Source organism: Ranitomeya imitator, chromosome 4 (assembly GCF_032444005.1).
Source record: "Ranitomeya imitator isolate aRanImi1 chromosome 4, aRanImi1.pri, whole genome shotgun sequence".
Classification (NCBI taxonomy): Eukaryota; Metazoa; Chordata; class Amphibia; order Anura; family Dendrobatidae; genus Ranitomeya; species Ranitomeya imitator.
The window spans coordinates 205,091,867-205,111,036 of NC_091285.1; the positions used below are offsets into that span (position 1 = coordinate 205,091,867).

The 19,170-nt window shown below is 46.0% G+C and overlaps 1 protein-coding gene across 1 annotated transcript in view; it reads right to left on the minus strand.

Annotated features, from left to right (window-relative positions):
* Positions 1-19,170, minus strand: part of SCYL2 (SCY1 like pseudokinase 2) — an 84,793-nt gene that overhangs the window by 41,069 nt on the left and 24,554 nt on the right. Inside the window, exons 5-10 of the mRNA XM_069764307.1 lie at positions 8,674-8,823; positions 7,708-7,929; positions 7,251-7,367; positions 6,254-6,379; positions 5,816-5,992; positions 4,941-5,063 (exon numbers count right to left, since the gene is read on the minus strand). Of these exons, the coding sequence (XP_069620408.1) occupies positions 4,941-5,063; positions 5,816-5,992; positions 6,254-6,379; positions 7,251-7,367; positions 7,708-7,929; positions 8,674-8,823 (915 nt within the window). The remainder of the gene's footprint in view (positions 1-4,940; positions 5,064-5,815; positions 5,993-6,253; positions 6,380-7,250; positions 7,368-7,707; positions 7,930-8,673; positions 8,824-19,170) is intronic.

Sequence of the window (19,170 nt, forward strand, 5' to 3'; positions counted from 1 at the left end):
ACCTGCCGCTTGCACTGCCGAGAACAGCACGCACGTCGGAGGGTGAGAATAACCTATTATTATTTTTAACATTAGATCGTTTTACTATTGATGCTGCATACGCAGCATCAATAGTAAAAAGTTGGTCACAGGGTTAATAGCTGCGTAACCGGAGTGCGTTACACCGCGCTCCGGTAACGCTGGCATTAACCCTGTGTGAGGGCTGACTGGAGGGGAGTATGGAGCGGGCACTGACTGCGGGGAGGAAAGAGCGGCCATATTGCCGCCGGACTGTGGCCGTCGCTGATTGGTCGTGGCAATGGTCGTGGGCGTTTTGCCACGACCAATCAGCGATTTGGATTCCATGACAGAGGCCGCGACCAATGAATATCCAGGACAGACAGAAAGACGGAAGTGACCCTTAGACAATTATATAGTAGATACCCATAGGTCATCTCCTCCTGTATATAGTATATACCTGTGTGTCATCTCCCCTGTATATAGTATGTACCTGTATGTCATCTCCTCCTGTATTCGACCTCGTTCACATGTTATTTGGTCAGTATTTTTACCTCAGTATTTGTAAGCTAAATTGGCAGCCTGATAAATTAGCTCACACATACACATAATAAGACAGGTCATGTGACTGACAGCTGCCGTATTTCCTATATGGTACATTTGTTGCTCTTGTAGTTTGTCTGCTTATTAATCAGATTTTTATTTTTGAAGGATAATACCAGACTTGTGTGTGTTTTAGGTCGAGTTTCATGTGACAAGTTGTGCGTGTTGAGTTGCATGTGGCGACATGCATGTAGCGACTTTTGTGAGATGAGTTTTGTGTGGCGACATGCGTGTAGCAACTTTTTGTGTGTCAAGTTGCATGTGACAGGTTAGTGTAGCAAGTTGTGTGCAGCAAGTTTTGCGCATGGCAAGTTTTATGTGTGATGCGTTTTGAGTATGTGCAAGTTTTGTGTGAGGCAACTTTTGCATGTGTTGCAACTTTTGTGCATGTGGCAATTTTTTCGCGTGGCGAGTTTTCCATGAGGTGAGTTTGCACGTGTGGCGAGTTTTGCGTGAGCCTTGTTTTGCATGTGGCGAATTTTGTGTTTCGACTTCTATGTGGCGAGGTTGGTGTATGTGTGTTGAAATGTGTGCTGAGGGTAGTACACGTGTTCAGGCACGTGGTTGTGTGTGGCGCATTTAGTGTGTGTGTTCATATCCCCGTGTGTGGTGAGTATCCCATGTCGGGGCCCCACCTTAGCAACTGTACGGTATATACTCTTTGGCGCCATCGCTCTCACTCTTTAAGGCCCCCTTGTTCACATCTAGCAGCTGTCAATTTGCCTCCAACACTTTTCCTTTCACTTTTTCCCCATTATGTAGATAGGGGCAAAATTGTTTAAATTGGAAAGTGCTGGGTTAAAATTTTGCCTCACAATATAGCCTATGACGCTCTAGGGGTCCAGACGTGTGACTGTGCAAAATTTTGTGGCTGTAGCTGCGACGGTGCAGATGCCAATCCCGGACATACACACATACATACATACACACACACACACACACATTCAGCTTTATATATTAGATTGGGAGGCTTCCAGGTGACTTGGAGAGATGGGTGGGACCAGTCACCTACGTACCCATCCAAAGGGGTGTCTGAACACCTAAGATGGTTGTGTGTTTGAGGACCTGCGGTGATGTCACGATCACCTGACTAGCCATGTGATAGGTACCTGGGTGTTGTTACAACTATGTAATGGAGGTGTGTTTGGCACATGGGTGTGAGTGTTTGGGAGTCTGTCAGTGTGGACAGATTTCCATGTGTCCAGGCTGGATACTACAGAGTGTTCTGTGTGCAGTTAGGAGAAGTGTTCCTGCGTTTGTGGCTCCAGATCAAAACCTGTTTGCTGGACATCGCACAGCCTGGGAAGCAGTGCTGGCTAGTCTGAGCCAGAGGAAGAAGATCTGTGAGATACCTCTGGAGTGGACGGTCTGACAACCGTGAGTGATACTGACCGGGGTCAGTGAGAACGGTTTGTGGGATACCTCTGAGTTCTCCTCGGGAACCTGTGTGGCCAACACCAACAGGTAACGAACAGGAATCTGTGTTATGCTGACCGAGGTCAGTGAGAAACTGTGTTTATGCTATAGAGCCAAATGTGTATTGGACTGTGTACTGGCTGCTGCATACTACTGCTTTCTGAGGAGTGGTTTACGCTGCTTACTAGTGATGAGCAAATATACTCGTTGCTCGGGTTTTCCCGAGAACGCACGGGTGACCTCCGAGTATTTATGACTGCTCGGAGGTTTAGTTTTCATCGAGGCAGCTGAATGATTTACAGCTACTAGCCAGGCAGAGTACATGTGGTGGTTGCCTGGTTGCTAGGGAATTCCCACATGTACTCAGCCTGGCTAGTAGCTGTAAATCATTCAGCTGCAGTGATGAAAACTAAATCTCCGAGCAGTCAAATACTCTGAGGTCATCCGAGCGTGCTCGGAAAAACCCGATCAACGAGTACACTCGCTCATCATTACTGCTTACTAATAAACCGAATGGACTTTTTTAACCCCGAGTGTCCCAGCGTATGCCTCAGCGACCAGCAAAGCGAGTAATCCCTGTCCACTGATAGTTTGGAACGTTACAGTATGTATGATATTTCTGAAATCTCATAGCTTTTACCATCACTGTAAAAAGCAGCTTTTAATTTGCACAAAAACCATAGCAAAAGCACAACGTGTGAAGATGACCTTAAATCCTGAAGGTTCCTTCTACGAACTCTGAGCTTTACGTCCTTCCATAAATTTTCTATTGGATTCAGGTCCGGTGATTGACTGGGCCATTGTAGCAGATTTACTTTCTTTTTCTGAAACCAACTGATAGTTTCCTTGGCTGTGTGTTTGTGATCATTGTCTTGCTGAAATTTCCATCCTCGTTTCATCTTAAAGGGAAGCGGTCACCCCGTTTTTTCAGTATGAGATAAAAATACCGTTAAATAGGGCCTGAGCTGTGCTTTACAATAGGGTATTTTTTGTCCCCTGATTCCCTACCTATGCTGCCGAAATACCTTACAAAAGTTGCCGTTTTCGCCTGTCATTCAGGCTGGTCTGGTCCAAAGGGCGTGGTCACAGCGCTGTTTCTCCCCCACATCTTGCTTATGTTCCCGTTGGTGGCGTAGTGCTTCTCGCATGTGCAAGTGCCGAATGCACTGCGCAACTGTAGAAAAAGAGCACGCTCTCCGCTATTCAGCGGTTTCTCGGTGGGCGCGGCCATTTTCCTGAGGCCACGCGTGCGCAGAATGAGTGTCCTGCTTCCCGGGGCTTCAGAAAAATGGCCGCGGGATGCCGCGCGTGCGCAGATGGAGATCGTGGTGGCCATTTTCCTGAAGCCCTGGGAAGCAGGACACTCCATCTGCGCATGCGCGGCCTCAGGAAGATGGCCGCGCCCACCGAGATACCGCTGAATAGCGGAGAGCGCGCTCTTTTTCTACAGCTGCGCAGTGCATTCGGCACTTGCGCATGCGAGAAGCACTACGCCACCAACGGGAACATAAGCAAGATGTGGGGGAGAAACAGCGCTGTGACCACGCCCTTTGGACCAGACCAGCCTGATTGACAGGCGAAAACGGCGACTTTTGTAAGGTATTTCGGCAGCATAGGTGGGGAATCAGGGGACAAAAAATACCCTATTGTAAAGCACAGCTCAGGCCCTATTTAACGGTATTTTTATCTCATACTGAAAAAACGAGGTGACAGGTTCCCTTTAATAATCCCGGTGGATGGCAGCAGATTGTTATCAAAAATGTCTCAGTACATTTGTCCATTCATCCTATAAAATTTACCAGTGCCTCTTGCTGAAAAAAACATCACAACACCATGATGTTCCCACCTCCAAACTTCACTGTTGGCATGGTGTTTATGGGGCGATATGCAGCGACTTTTGGCCTCTAAATATAGTATGTATACTGGCATCCAAATAATTCAATTTTGGTCTCATCCGACCAGATTCTATTCTTCCATTATTTCTCAAGGTTGTCTAAATGTTGACGAACAAATTTTAAACGTGCTTGAACATGCTTTTTGTTCAGTAGTGGAGTCTTGCATGGTGGGTGCATTACTTATTGTTTTCTTTGAAACATCTGTACCTACTGATTCCAGGTCTTTCTGTAGCTCTCCACATGTGGTCCTTGCATCTTGAACAACTCGTCAAGATAATTCTTTTCATTCCTCTATCTTAAATATTGCAGGGAGCACCTAGTCGTGACCGGCTTATTTTGAAATTGTTTTTTCCACTTCCAGATTATGGACCCAACCATGATTACTGGAACTTTCAGTAGTTTAGAAATTCTTCTGTAACCAATGACGCCAGTATGTCTTGCAACAATAAGGTTGTGAAGGTCTTGAGACTGCACACTGGTTTCACCCAAGAGATGCTTCTTACATAGCCCCTTGATAATGAGACACCTTTTTATAAGCTATCAGTTAAACCAGATGATATTGTTTTTCACCAGCTGGCACGATTGCTTCAATAATTACTGATAGATTTCATCTGGACTCATGACTTTCCATGTATTTTTGCACATCTCTTTATTCATGTGTTAAATACTATTACCTGGTGTCATTTTTCATTATTACACGTAATTTATGGACATCTATGGTTTGATTTCTTTGCCTGTGTGGATCAGATGGGTTGTTACAGACATCTGATGAGAATTTCATGTCAATAGCACTGTTTAATAAATTGGTGACGTGTTCAAAACTTATTCCACACAATGTATTTAACTCTTATAACTAGTAAAATAAAGATTTGAGCTCACTGGAATAAAATAGGTTTTGCTATTGTTAGAAGACTTTAAAACACCACAGAGTTAAAACTACTCCAGGAAATATTAATTCTTACTGCTGAAAAATGGTAATGAACGGGTTAGACATATGATTACATGACTTAGTCACATGTAAGTAACTACCTGTATCTGTATAGACGGTGCCTCTAGGGCCCTGTACACCATGGGTAACACACTGTTCTTGATTTCATCTGATGGAGTCTTAGTCAGAAGAAGATCCATTTTTTGCAAAAATATTAGAAGTATCTAATAATGAAAAACAAACGGGAGTCAGATTATAGATTACTTAATCTTAAAACTGCTTAAACAGACGTAGACATCAAGACTACTATTTATAATGAAACACAACCACTCACCATATTGCTAGCCTGATGGCATGGAAAATGGAAGACATTTGGAACAAGGGTTATAGAAAGAAGTTAAGTATTTAAACAAAAAAACAAAAACACACAATGGCAAGACTGATTTTACTTCACTTTGAATAACCTACAATAAGTTTTATTTTTTGCCATCACCAAACGAAGACTTAAACATTAGAAGTCAACTTATCAGAGGGTGCATCATAAAAAACGCACACATGAGCAATTCCAATCTCTTGGGGCTATAAAATTGGATCTCAAACTCGTATTCATTTTAAGCAATGTAATGTAGATATATTCATTGCTAGAACTCAACAGAATCACTTAAAGAACATGTTAGCAACCCCATCTGAGAGCAGCATGATGTAGGGGCAGAGCCCCTGATTCCAGTCATGTCCCACTTACTGGGCTTAATGCTGCATGTTTTATTAAAAATGATTTTCTCTGCTGCAGATCCACCAGTTCCTGAGTTCTATGAAGAGCGGAGGAGCTAAGGAGGCAGCGGCAGACACAGATACGCTGCTGCAAGTTCCCTTGAAATAATGGCTACACCTTAACACAAGCACACACATTCAAATCTCATCTTAAAAAAATTATAATATAACAAAAGAAAAGCAGAGAAAGATGAAGCAAACAAACCTGAATAGGTTCCTGTTGCCGAAAAACAGGCCCAAGGTCTGGCAGGATGAGCTTTGTATACTCCTCCTTGGTGCACTCCTCTGCTATCAGCAAAACATTGGGTAGCACAAATGGCACCATGTCTGGGTTCACAAACTCTGAAGTCAGTGCTGGTAGTATACGCTGCACAACAACACGCTGTAAAATACAGCAAAGACATGATTTGTAAACATCTGGGGTACAACCGATTTGCAATTTGCACTCCAATCTCAACATTTATTATAGAATTTTGGGGTGCTGATAAATAATATGTATACAAACTACTACCATAAAGCTATATATTGACAGCTGTATATGTTGGAAGTGCATTCCTGCGCTTCATAAAGCATTGCGCAAATGTCAAGTCAGTTTGTCTAGGTGTTTAGCCAAAGTCTACCAGTATTTGCTCTCAATACAAACCTTTGGCAGTTTGGGAAGAACTTTCGGCAAACCTTTAAAAAATTGGGATTTCTGGAGATTGTCCCGTTGAAAAAGAGAATCAAAATATTGTAGAGTCACAGCACCAACATCATCAAAAAATGGAATCTGCAAAGACCAAACAAGTGCATAATGTTTACAATGAAAAGCAGAAGTGCGCATGCCCACAGTTGGGCAAAGCGTACCGCGCAAGCGCGAAACATGATTTGTCTGCCCAGGCGCAAGATATCCAATGGTGAGGAGGATGATGAAGGCGGCATCATACACGTCAAGGACGGCAAGCAGCAAGGGGGAGGGGTGGAGAGGACAGAAGCCCCGCCCATTCGACCAGACGGACCCGATTATCATACAGCGTTGGAGAAATCAAAAAGGTTTTTGGTGCTATACAGGGGAAGTTAGGGAGCTATATAAGGATATAGGGAATGCAGCGCAGACGCTGAGTAAGATGATATTTTTAGCCGCTATGTGACAAAACTAGTGACCGTTCCCTTTAAGATGAAGGATTAGGAATATTAAGTAGCAATGGTGGCGGTTTGGAGGCTTGGGGAATCTAAGAGGTACCTTTTACTGAGGGGTGTTGAGGATGTCAGATGCCACTATCCATTTGAGATCAGGTTGGAAATATCAAGGTAACAGGTGTCAAAGCAATGATGGGTGCAATAATCAGAAACAAAGCATTCCTTGGAATGTCTGCTTCCAGATTATAGGGCCTGTTTAAAGGGACAGCCAATCGCCCTATGAATGATTAATGCTTGTCAATCAAATTAAATGATTTTTAAACTTGGTGAAAAACCATTGTACTCGGCAGCTCATCATCCCATGGAAATTGGACATGTGCTACCAAAAACAATAATATTCTATGCAAACAGCCCATCTCAACCATCCTCTAAATGACCGCCGACAGTCTTACATGATCGGCGGTCACTTCACTACCACGGTTGGCACCAATCTTCACACATTCTTGCCGAGCTGCTCCTACCTTTGTCATTTGATCGGCATCTGGTCTGACTGCTGGAGTAACATTGAGAAGAAGTTTCACATGTTCTTGAACCTCTTCTGGGATATTGACAAGGACATTAGGGTTTAGACGACTAAGCTGTACAAAATAAAAACAAATCAGAGAACAGGGCAAAAGCAATGATCACCTATAGATCGGAGTATAAAACATCTTTCCTACACAAGTCTGCAAAGCAAAGGACACAAAGAACGAGTTATACAATTCTATAGATACTATTTTAAAGATAGTGTTATTTAAAGGGGTTTCCACTTCTCACATTGTGGGTGGGAGCAAAGTGCCTGTAAAGCTACTACACATTGCAAGAGGTCTTGGCAAATGACCATCAGTGCCTTTATATTCTTCCCGCACAAATGTCGGGCATTTCCTTCCTTCAGTGATCTCACTATGAAAAGCAATGGCCAGTGTTTGCAGAACATACCTGATCCAGCTGCCGGCTAAAGCTTTTGTAAATGTCCTGCTTGTTGACTTCAAAGATGGTCTTTCCTTTGTTATACACTGCATGTATGATAACACCAAGCGAGTACATGTCACTGGCGGGGTCACAGCTTACTGACAATATATATTCTGGTGCCAGGTATTCTGGATTAGGCAGGCACAGTGAAGGTAAATTAGGGTCCCATTCCTTACATTTGTACTTTATCTGCGGAAAGAGGACACAATGTTATCACTTTTTAACAACAGTACATACAACTTGGGGCTCCTTTAGACCACCCGACTGCAGCGTTACACGACCGACGATCAGCTAAATGGTTAGGCAGATCGCTTCTCCCACACACAGCGGTAGAAGATTGTTCTCGGCAGCACGTCTTGTTTATTAGTTATGCTGATAAAATGTGGCTAAAGAGAAAAGGGAGTGATCCGATCATTTTCCATAACCACTTGTACGGTGTCAATAACAGTTTTTTTTTTTTTTTTTTTGTTTTTTTTTGAAAGCCCAAATTTGTGTCTAAACCCGAGTGCACTTAAATTAGTGACTAAGTGCCACAAAAAAGTGCACTAGGATGCTGGTCGTCTTGAAACCCTCTCCAAAAGGAGAAAAGTCCCCCAAACTATTCCCCATACTATCAATGCTGTTCAATCTCCGTAATGGAGGTTTCACAAGTTGTCAAATTTCCAATCATCGGCATAATCTTGTCACAAGTTGTTTGATAAAGGACTAGTAATACCTACAGCACTTCAGGGTCCTGTCTGGCTCACTGCTATAGTCCCAGGCTTCGAGAAGTGGGCACCGTTATTCATATTGTTATACCTAGTGGATAGCATTGGCCACATGAAGAGACCCTGTCCATGTAAAACTGACCACAGGATTCATCAGACAGGACGTTCAATATGGAATTAACTACAAGAAAGACACTCTGTTTGTGCTCTGTCTCCCCAGAATTACCTCTTGCTCTGATGGGTTTACTGATGGATTACAGAAGTCAAACCCCATAATTTTCCAAGCGCCACTTTTGTTTAAAATGATATTTTCTGGGGTGAGATTTGAATGGATCATCTTGACGCTGCTGTGTAAAAATGACAAGCCTTCAGAAACCTACAGGGACACAAAACTGGTATTAGCAAAGCTGTGGCTGAAATGTCAGACAATCCTTTCTGCGGCATAAAAAAGACGAAAAATGATAAATGGCCAGTGACACTAATTAGAGGGAGAGATGGACATAGAAGACGAAAAACACAAAGCTATACTCCATGCTGTCATCCAGCTTTTCTCCACTAGATAAAACACAACATGTACAGTTTCTGAAGGGGCCAATCCCATACTGTGTGATCAGTCCTCATGTTTCCCTCTCTACTATACTACCATGCTGGATGGTAAAAAGAAAACAAAAAAAGATAATATATAGAAACCCAGTCCCCCCCAGATAACCAGGAAAGTAACTCACCCAACTACGGTATTTTCTCAAAACAAATCTTTAAGATATGTGATATGTATATAGAAAACAAAAATATTTTTCCCTTCTTGGATTCTGCTGCAGATCCATGTCAAAATCAAAATATTAATGTAGAAATGTTGCTATGGATCTCTTCCATTGTTACAAATGTAAAATCCGCACCACAGGTCAATTTGCACACAGTTTAACTTGAAATTTTAATTTCACAAAACAAAAAAGAAAAAACGATTTGATCCTGCTGAGATTAAAAGGGAAACAAAGGAGATGTGTGCTGCCAGGACCATGGGCAGCATTAATCACACACATGTGACTGCGAACATACATGATTTACTGTGAAACCCTGCTGTGGTGCATGGAAAACAAACTGAAAACCGGCAGGAGACTGACAGGTCTTTCACTATGTAAGAGGAGAGAGTTGTCAGTCTGCGGGATCAGGACGGAGAGAAACCATTGGGGCCCGGCCACTTGCAACTAGTCATCTGGCCAGTTTTTCACGCTATGTTTCCTTCATAAGGCAAAGTTCACACGTTCATTATTTTACATCAGTATTTGTAAGCCAAAACCAGGAGTGGGACAATCAGAGGAAAAGTATAATAGAGACATGTCACCACTTCTGTATTATCACCCACTCCTGGTTTTGGCTTACACATCCTGAGGTAAGAAACTGACCAAATACTGAATGTGTCACCATGGTCTAAGGGTATATTCATACATTGCGCCTTTGATATGAAAATACACAGCATTTTAATGTACCAGCAAAGTTAATTAGATTTTTAAAATCTCATGCACACATAGGTGGATTATGAGGGCAATCTTGCCCTCATTATAATGTTTTGTGCGCCGCCGATGTGGTGCACAAATACCAGCAGGGAGGTTTCCTGGCACTATGCTGCAGACGATTTAGAATGGCAGCACAGCTCCAATGGAGGTCCCGTCGCCTCTGCTGTGTCAGTGCGATGACACCATCAGCTGGAGCCGGCGCAATGACGTCATCATGCTAGCATGTACACGCTGGACAGACCAGAAGTGAAGTCTCGGGGACCACAGCAGAGCGCCAGGCCATTATATTATATTATAATTTTGTATCTGTGACACCCCAGATCTCAGACCAATTCGTCGTGGACGACAGAAAGCCAGACCTGACGAAAGAAGTAGGCAGCCGCCTACCTTGCTGGTGTTGACCGGATAACGCCAGGAGTCATTGGGCGGAAAATCTCTGAGACCTAGATCCCTTAGATCTAGACTGTTTGGGTCGACTTTTCCATTGCTGGTTCGGCCTATAGGAGGCCTAGGGTCCCCTGTCCCTGTGTGCTGAGCGCTCTGATCTGGAATAAGAAGTAGTAGTGGACCAGTCCAGATTGGCGCGAAAGGATCGGAAACTGATTTGTTGTTGATGCAGAGAAGGACGCTTAAGCCTCTGCTAGGGAAGAAATTTGCTCTTTCCTCCCGCAGCATCGGAGATAACCTGAACCAGCTTTTTTCCAAATAAACAGCCACTCTGGTAAGGAAGGGATGTCAGAGACTTTTTTTTTTTTTACGCAGAATCCGCTTTCCATTCTCCGAGCCATAAGGCCCTTCTGATGGTGACGGCATTTTCCGCTGACAGAGCAGCACAGCTAGGTAATCTCCTGCCCGAGAAATCAGGCTGGCCAGATGAACTGCCTCAGGAGGAAGATTACTGCTCTGAATGGAATTAGCCAAGGTCTCTGACCAGGAGACCATTGCTTTAGCTGCCTATCTGGACGGTCCGTGGAATTTTTCATATTCGGCAGGGATAGAAGGGTTTTGGATGCCAAGCAGGACACTTGCAGGTCTACTACAGGAGATTCAGCCCAATCTTTCTTTAGATCAACTGAAAAAGGATACTTCGCCTCAAGAGGTCTTTGTCCTGTGAAGCATTTATCTGATCGCTCCAAGTGCCGATTAACTATATCCCGAAACTCCGGGTGAATGGCAAATGCTCTATGAGGGTGTTTAATCCTCTTCAAGGACACAGCGTGATCCGGCACGGAGACCGAGTCTTCGTCAACCTTCAGAGTCTGGTTGACAGCCTCAATCAGTGAATCCATTTTCAGAAAATCCGGAGAATCCGGATCCAAGGAGACGTCCAAGATTCATACTCCGAATCACGTTCACTACAAACCTCTGGAGAGGGAGAGTGAGAAATGGAGCTCATGGACGCCAAGGCACACGATTGCTCAGATGACGTACTACGGATCTGTTTTCTACACATCTGTACGTTTCTAGAGTGCTTGCAGCCCCTGCTGGCCGACGACTTCCGTGTAGGGGAGGATCAATCTGCGTCAGCCATGCAAAGGTCATGATCCACAAAAGGAACACAGAAGGATTCAATCGCTTTGGCCAGAGAAGCTATGGATTGCGACAGTGACGAACCCAACTCAGGGGGACTAAGTACACTGGGCTCGGTGGCAGCGAGGGGCCCCTGAGCATATTTGGGTTCACAGGCTTTGCAGAGCGGCGAACTCCGAGCTTTAGGAAACGCAGATTGGCAGGAGTTACATGAAGTGAGAAAGACTGTAATAGTCTTATGAGACTTTTTAGGTGACTTAGGCTGGGACATGATGTACCCCTCTATGTGCCCCTTTAATAGGGATTCCTACAGAGTATGGGCTACAGCAGAGGTGCGGGAGAGTGAAAGTGCAGCGTTCCCTTACCCAGATCCTGTGTCCCCTGTCTCTTCTTTGCAGTGTGGCACTTCTGATGTGGTTAGTGCTGTCCTGAGTGCTGATGCCTCCGGATCCTGGTGCCAGGAAGCCGCTTCCGGATGTCCAGCGTGTGTCCGGAGGTGGCAGAGGAAGGAGAAAGATGGCCGCCAAGATCTGCATAGGCGGAATAGTGAGCGGGGCCGCTGGAGCGTGTCATAGCGCAGGCGGAGTCTCCGGCTGCCAGGATAGGACTCCAATGCCAGCGCAGCCCTGGACCGCCTGCTCAGAGCCCTCCAGCCTTGGCACTTACCCTGCGAAGCTGCCGGGTGGCAGGTAACGCAGCTGTATGCAGCAGGTCGGGATACAGTAGGTCCTCCTGCTGTCGCTGCTGGTTTTGAACGGTGCAGGGATAAAGGGAAACCCTCAATCCACCATCCTTTTCATAGGGAGGTGGAGAGGGACCGTCCGCCTCTTTGCATCATCTGCTTTGACAGTGGTGATGAAGTGGGGGCTGCACGGACGCCAAAAAAGTGCCTCTGTACATCCAAAGGGTTCAATCTGCCAGGATGGACAGGGATGGTTGTCTGGCATTAGGCCTGGATGTAGAAGAGGGTACATGGAGGCGACACTACATGTGCTCGTCTGTTGATGGTGCAGGGAGATCGGTGCCCTTTAAGAGACCTGTTGCCCCTAAAAATAGGGGTAAAAACCTTTTCTCCGAGCCAATCATTGGGGGACACAGACCATGGGGTGTATGGTGCTGCCACCAGGAGGCTGACACTAAAGGTACTGTCACACTCAGCAACTTTGCAAAGAGAACGACAACAATCCGTGACGTTGCAGCGTCCTGGATAGCGATCTCGTTGTGTTTGACACGCAGCAGCAATCTGGATCCCGCTGTGCCATCGCTGGTTGGAGCTAGAAGTCCAGAACTTTATTTCGTTGCCAGGTCGGCGTGTATCATCATGTTTGACATCACAAGCAACGATGCCAGCAGCGAGCATAGGGCCCCTAGATGTGTGTCGGATCGGTACACTCCGGCTGTTTGACATGGAGCTAACAACCAGCGAGAACGAGAAGTGAGTCGCCGTTACGTCACTGGATCGCGCCTGCATCGTTCTGGAGTTGCCGTGTTTGACGTCTCTACAGCGACCTAAACAGCGACGCTCCAGCGATCTAGTTTGGGTCGGCTCGTTGTCTATATCGCTGCAGCGTAGCTGAGTGTGACGGTACCTTAAGTATTACAAAGAAAGTTAGTTCCTCCCCTGCAGTACACACCCTCCTGCTGGCTCCCAGAGAACCAATTCAGTGCAAAAGCAGTAGATCATAAACTTCATACCAGATTAAAGAAAAACCAAGCACAAGCCAAAAGATTAACAGGGTGGGTGCTGTGTCCCCCAATGATTGGCTCGGAGAAAAGGATTTTACGGTGAGTACACAAAAATCCCTATTTCTCCTTCGCCTCATTGGGTGACACAGACCATGGGACGTCCCAAAGCAGTCCCTGGGTGGGAAATTACATCACAGATCAAACCCCATGTATCAACTGACTAAAGTTGCGCTACCACACCTTGCAGAATACGTCTGCAAAGGGCCGCATGTGCAGAAGTCTGAGAGGGTGGGCTGTATCAAGTTGCAGCCTTGCAGACCTGTTCTGCCGACACCTGAAGCCAAATGGCACAAAAAGAACGTCTACTGACCGAGTAGAGTGTGCCTTAATCCCCACTGGGAAAGGCTGGTCTCTGACGCTGTAGGACTTCTGAAAAAAAAAAAAAAACCCCAAGTGAATCCATTTGGTATTGTGGCCCTGAAGCGGCTAAACCCTGCCTGAGACCCTCAGGAAGCACAAATAGGGCGTCCAACCTACTGAGGGGCGCCGTCTTCGAGATGCACCTTCTGAGAGCCCTTACTACGTCCAGGGTGTGAAGAGCTCATTTCACCCAATGTACCAGTGCTTGGCAAAAAGAGAAGGACAAAGTCCTCGTTAAGGTGGAAAGACAAGACCACCTTGGAAAACAGAGAAAGTAGACAATTCGATGGCCACCTTGTCCTGGGGGAAAATCAGGAAAGGAACTCGACCGGACAGAGTGGCTAGCTCTGAGACATGTCTGATGGACATCACTGCGACAAGAAAAAACTACTTTCAGAGACGTCCTGCAACGGTTCAAAAGGCGTCTGCTAAAGGGCAGAGCACCCGGGACCAATATAAGGTCCCAGGCCTCTAAAGGCATACTATAGGGGAATACCACATGGGAGACTCCCTGGAAGAGAATGCTCACTTACAGAATGGAAGTAATCCTGCACTGGAATGAAAACAGATAAGACCAAGATCTGGCCTTTGATAGAAAGAGCTGAGCACCAAACCTGATTCCAGACCAGTCTGGAGAAAATCCCCAAAATGGAAGGAACAGAGAAGACATGACGACATCTGCGGTGCCTGCACCATGCAAAAAAAGGTTATCAGGTGTGCCGATAGATGCTAGCTGATGCAGGCTTCCCACACTAATCATAGTGGGAAACCCCTGATAAGAGAACCCAGCTTGAGATCGCACGTAGGCTTCAGCGGCCAAGCTATTAAACACAGGGCCCCAGAGTTGTCATGACAAAAGCGGACATTGGCAGAACAGATCTGGATGATCCGGCAGTCGCCACGGGACATCGGCGACTATCTGTACTAGACATGCATATCATGCCCAGCGTGGCCAAATCTGGGCGACAAGGATTACTGGAGTCCCTTCCGCTTAGATCTTCTTGATGACCCTCGGAAGTAAAGGAAGTGGGGAAAAAAACACATAAGGAAAAAGAAAACTGAAGCCACGGAGAGATCCGTGCATGCACCTTGACGGTCTAGGGATCCTGAGACCGAGCTCTGAAGCGGAGTACCTTGGCGTTCAATCTTGAAGCCATCAGATCCACGTCCGTAGTCCTTAAACGAGACCCTGTCATTGGAGGAAGCCTGCCCCCCCAATTTACTCCTGGGATGTGCCCTGCCAAGATCACCTGAGTGATCTCAGCCCCTCGGAGAAAACAAAATACCTGAGACATGGCTGCTCGGCTGTGGATACCTCCCTCGATGATTGATGCACGCCACAGCCGTGGTGATATCCGATAGAATCCGGGTGGGAGAACCCGTCGAAGACTATGGAACTGTTGTAGGGCTTGCTGTATCGCTCGGATCTCAGAACATGAATCTGGAGTCTGGATTCCCGAGTTGACCGGCAGCCTTGAGCAGTGTGGTGACGCTTCCTAGCCCAGAAGAGTAGTATCGGTAGTTACGACAAACCATTAACCCAGGGAAAGGGTCTCCCCTGGTTGAGGGAGCTCAAAGTCTACTATTTGAGAGCCTATCTGACCCGAAGAGACAAGCGAAGCGAAAAGGACTGCTTCCATTGTCGCCACCATTTTTCCCAGAATCCTCATAATAATAATAATAATAATAATAATAATAAAAAAAAACAACGGATAGAAGGAGGAGACGAGAGACAGTGCACAAGCTCCAAGATGGAGGGCCAAAGCCTTGTCTTGAGGGAGAATCACCAAACCTCTGAAGGTGACAGGGCAATCCTCAAAGGGACATTTGTTGGGCTGGAAGTGGGGGAGACTTACTTTAGCTCATCAGCCAGTCCAGGCGAGAAAGGGTATAGCGAGAGATACAGACCGACTCAGCGTAGTCCTGGAAGGACGACCCTTTGTCTAGGAAGTCGTCCAGGCAGTGCAGGACGACCCGCCCCGAGAATGCAAAAACGGCCATGACAGCCACCATGGCTCTTATGAACACTCTGGGAGTGAAAGCACGGACGAAGGTCAAAGCCGTGAACTGAAAACGCTGCTCGCAAATAGCGAAGTGCAGGAATACTTGGTAAGGATGAAAAAACTGGAATGTGGAGGTGAGCATCCTGAATGTCAATGGATGCCGATGGATATCGGAAAACTCCACCTTTCTCCATTGTGGTAATGACCGAACAGAGGGATTCCGTCCGAAGAAGGCAGACTGTGAAAAACTTGTTAGAAGTTTGAGGTCCTGGATCGGTCCTGCCTTCCTGTTCTTGGGTAACTCTTCCACTGTTTGGTCCTATAGGAAAAACTTTTGATCCTTTGTTTCTGCGAGGGGAACGCCCTGACTGGAAAGAAGCAACGGCCCAGCCTGGATTGGTTCTAACCTCACGCCGAATAACTGACCACTCTAGTAATGGAGTGATGTCATAGGCTTGTTTGGACGCAAAGTCTGCTTTCTATTCTCTGAGCCATAATGCCCATCTGATTATAATAGTAGTTGCTGCTGACCGCGCCGCAACTAGCCAGGAGACCATTGCTTTAGCTACCCTTGCGGTGGCTAAGGAAGGATAGAGCGCTGAAAACCGAGGGATTTTAGATTGATGATACATCCGGCAGGGACAGAAGGGTCTTTGGAAGCCAGTCGGGATACTGGTGGGTCCACTATTGGGAGATTCGGTCCAAACTTCTGCACGTACCAGGAGAAGCTACCGGGTTTGTAGAATGCGCAGCTGTATCCAGCAGGTCAGAATAAACCATCTCTTGTTGTCGCTGCTGTCTTTGGATGGCATAAGAGCATCGATCCAGCATCCCTTTAACAGGGAAGTGAAGAGGGACCGTCCTCCACCTTGCATCATCTGTTGAACAATGGTGATGCAGTGGGGGCTGCACGGACACCAAAGGAGGTGCCTCTGTACATCCACGAAGGTCAAGCCCCCAGGTGTACAGAGATGTTTGTCCAGCATTAAACTCAGCTGCAGAAGGGGATACTTGAAGGTGACGCTCTAATTGCTCATCTATTGATGGTGTGGGGAGATCGGTGCCCTTCAAGGGGCCCGTCGCCCTAAACATTCAGCCCAGGCATGGCATCCCACGTCGCAGAAGAGGATACATGGAGGTGACGTGCTTTAAGGTACCCGTCGCACCTTTCGCTTGAGAGAGAAGCTTTGCTCTCGGATGTCACGATGCATGATTGGTTGGGAGACATACTACAGATCCATTTCCAGACTCCTGCGCGTTTCTAGTATGCTTGTGTCCATTTACCTCCGTTATGGGAGCTATCTGAGCCACGAGGGATTCAATCACTTTGTTCAGAGAAGCCATGGATAGTGACAGTGACAGAACCCACTTAAAAGGGGCTAGGGACCCTGGACCTGGTGATAGAGGATGGGTCCTGAGCACCATTGGATCTCATGGGAAAAAACACAGGCTGACAGGAGTTATAAAAAAGTTCTGATAAGCCTTAGGCTGGGACGGGGCATGGTGTATATGTTCCCTTTAATAGGGATTACCAGGGAGAATGGTATACTCAAAATAAATAGAGAAAAGAGAGAGAGCATTGTTCTCTTACCCAGATCCTGTGTCCCCAGCCTCTCCTGCAGCTCACTGTGGTCATCGATGAGATGATCAGCGATGAATACATCTTATACTTATACGTAAACTGACACTTCTGGATGCAGGATAATTCCGGAAACTACAGGGAAGCCGAATGATGGCCGCCGAGATTTGCATGGGCGCTTCTCATTTCAGACAAGAAGCGCCAGAATAGTGGTTGGAGCCAGTGATGGCACGTCATAGCGTGAGGCGGAGTCTCCGGATGCGGCCTACCCAAGGCCGAAGCCGGGGGCTAAATTTAGACCCAGCACCGAGCGATGCAACTGGAACAACGCCGGACGGTCGCTACCGCTGCCATAGGGTTTCGAGAGCCTGTGCCACCTGCATTGACCCCCCCCCCCTCCTGCATGAGTCACCAGCATCTATGTGCCGGGCAGGGCTGAGGTTCCTGGGCAGCCCCAGTAGCTCCTATTTGCCGGCGTATGGGCGGCTTTGAGTGACTGGTCGGCCCTGAGAGGCCAGACAACAGTGTACAGCGCTGGTCTGGGCACGTACAGAAAGCCTCCAGGGGTCTGGTATGGATGTCAGATATGGAAATGAGCCCAGGCATGGCGTCCCACGTTACAGGAGGAGGTACATGGAGGCAACACTCGCCCGTTGTTGGTTTGGGGAGATTGGAACCTTGAAAGGATCCGTCGCCCCCTTCATCCGAAGAAAAAAGTAAAAATCAAAATTGAAAAGTTAAAATAAAAAAGGATTTTTGGTTTGAAGACCAGACCCGTGTGCCTCTTATGGACACTAAGCAAGAACTGGTTAGCTGAGAGCCAGTAGGAGGGTGTATACTGCAGGGCAGGAGATCACTTTCTTTGTATCACTTAGTGTCACCTCCTAGTGGCAGCAGCATACACCCACGGTCTGTGGCCCCCAATGAGGTGAAGGAGAAATCTTTTTTCTCTAATGATGTTAAAGGATAGTCCTGAGGATACTGCTGAGCTAGAGAATATTAATGAACTTGACAATCTTGTTTCAGGAGCACAATGCTCGAATAGCGCTCAAAGGTTGGGAAAGTGAAAATATAGATAATTTAATTGAGGATAAAATGGTAACATTTAAGACATCAATTCACACTTGTAATCCAATAAAATCATATGTGCTAGCTAGACACCTTCCAAACTATAATTGAGAAAAAACCTATGGAAGGTACATATGGAATCCGAAACATCTCGCTGTCACATGAGTGCTATCCAATCCACTCAAACATAACATTATATAAAAAAGTGAGAAAACTCGATGTAATTGTGGACAATAGCATATACTGTAGGCAAGCTTACAGCATTTTAGAAATAATGAAATGTTCAGATGTGTTAGATATAACTGTACAGTGAATGTATTATAACTTTAGTCAAATTATTGGAGGACGAGATGAACATGGAGGTATTCACTAAAAAAAGCCGCAGCAGAATATTATTTAATGCGAATATCTAATCTTTAATGGTCTTCCTAACATTCAAAAGGAAGTTTTTCCTCCACTCCCCACATCCAGTAATATCTGGAATTGGATTTCTTATTGAACGCCTAAGTGCTTGGGTTGAACACGTGGTTTTTGGAAAGACATCAGAGCCTTTTTGAAGAATATGGCCGGTGTGTGGTGGTATGCAGAATACGATTTTCTCACCTGCAATATAGTGGATTTGTATTTTAGCATCCCACACATTCTGGCCATAAAAGCATTTTAACATTTCAATAAATACAGCAAATATGACGACAACTTCATCATGATCGACGCTGAGTTTTTGTGAACAATTTTTTGGGGGGCTCACGGTTCTCATCATCCCTCGCCATATCTCCCATCAGGTAACAATACAATGGATGTTATTATGATTGTATACATCTCAGGCTTCCCATGTAATGAATATTCCTTGGCTCGAGACTTTTTACCTAGTCGGCTTCATTTCCATATGTGCTATGATGCGTGAACTGTAATCCCGTTCATTA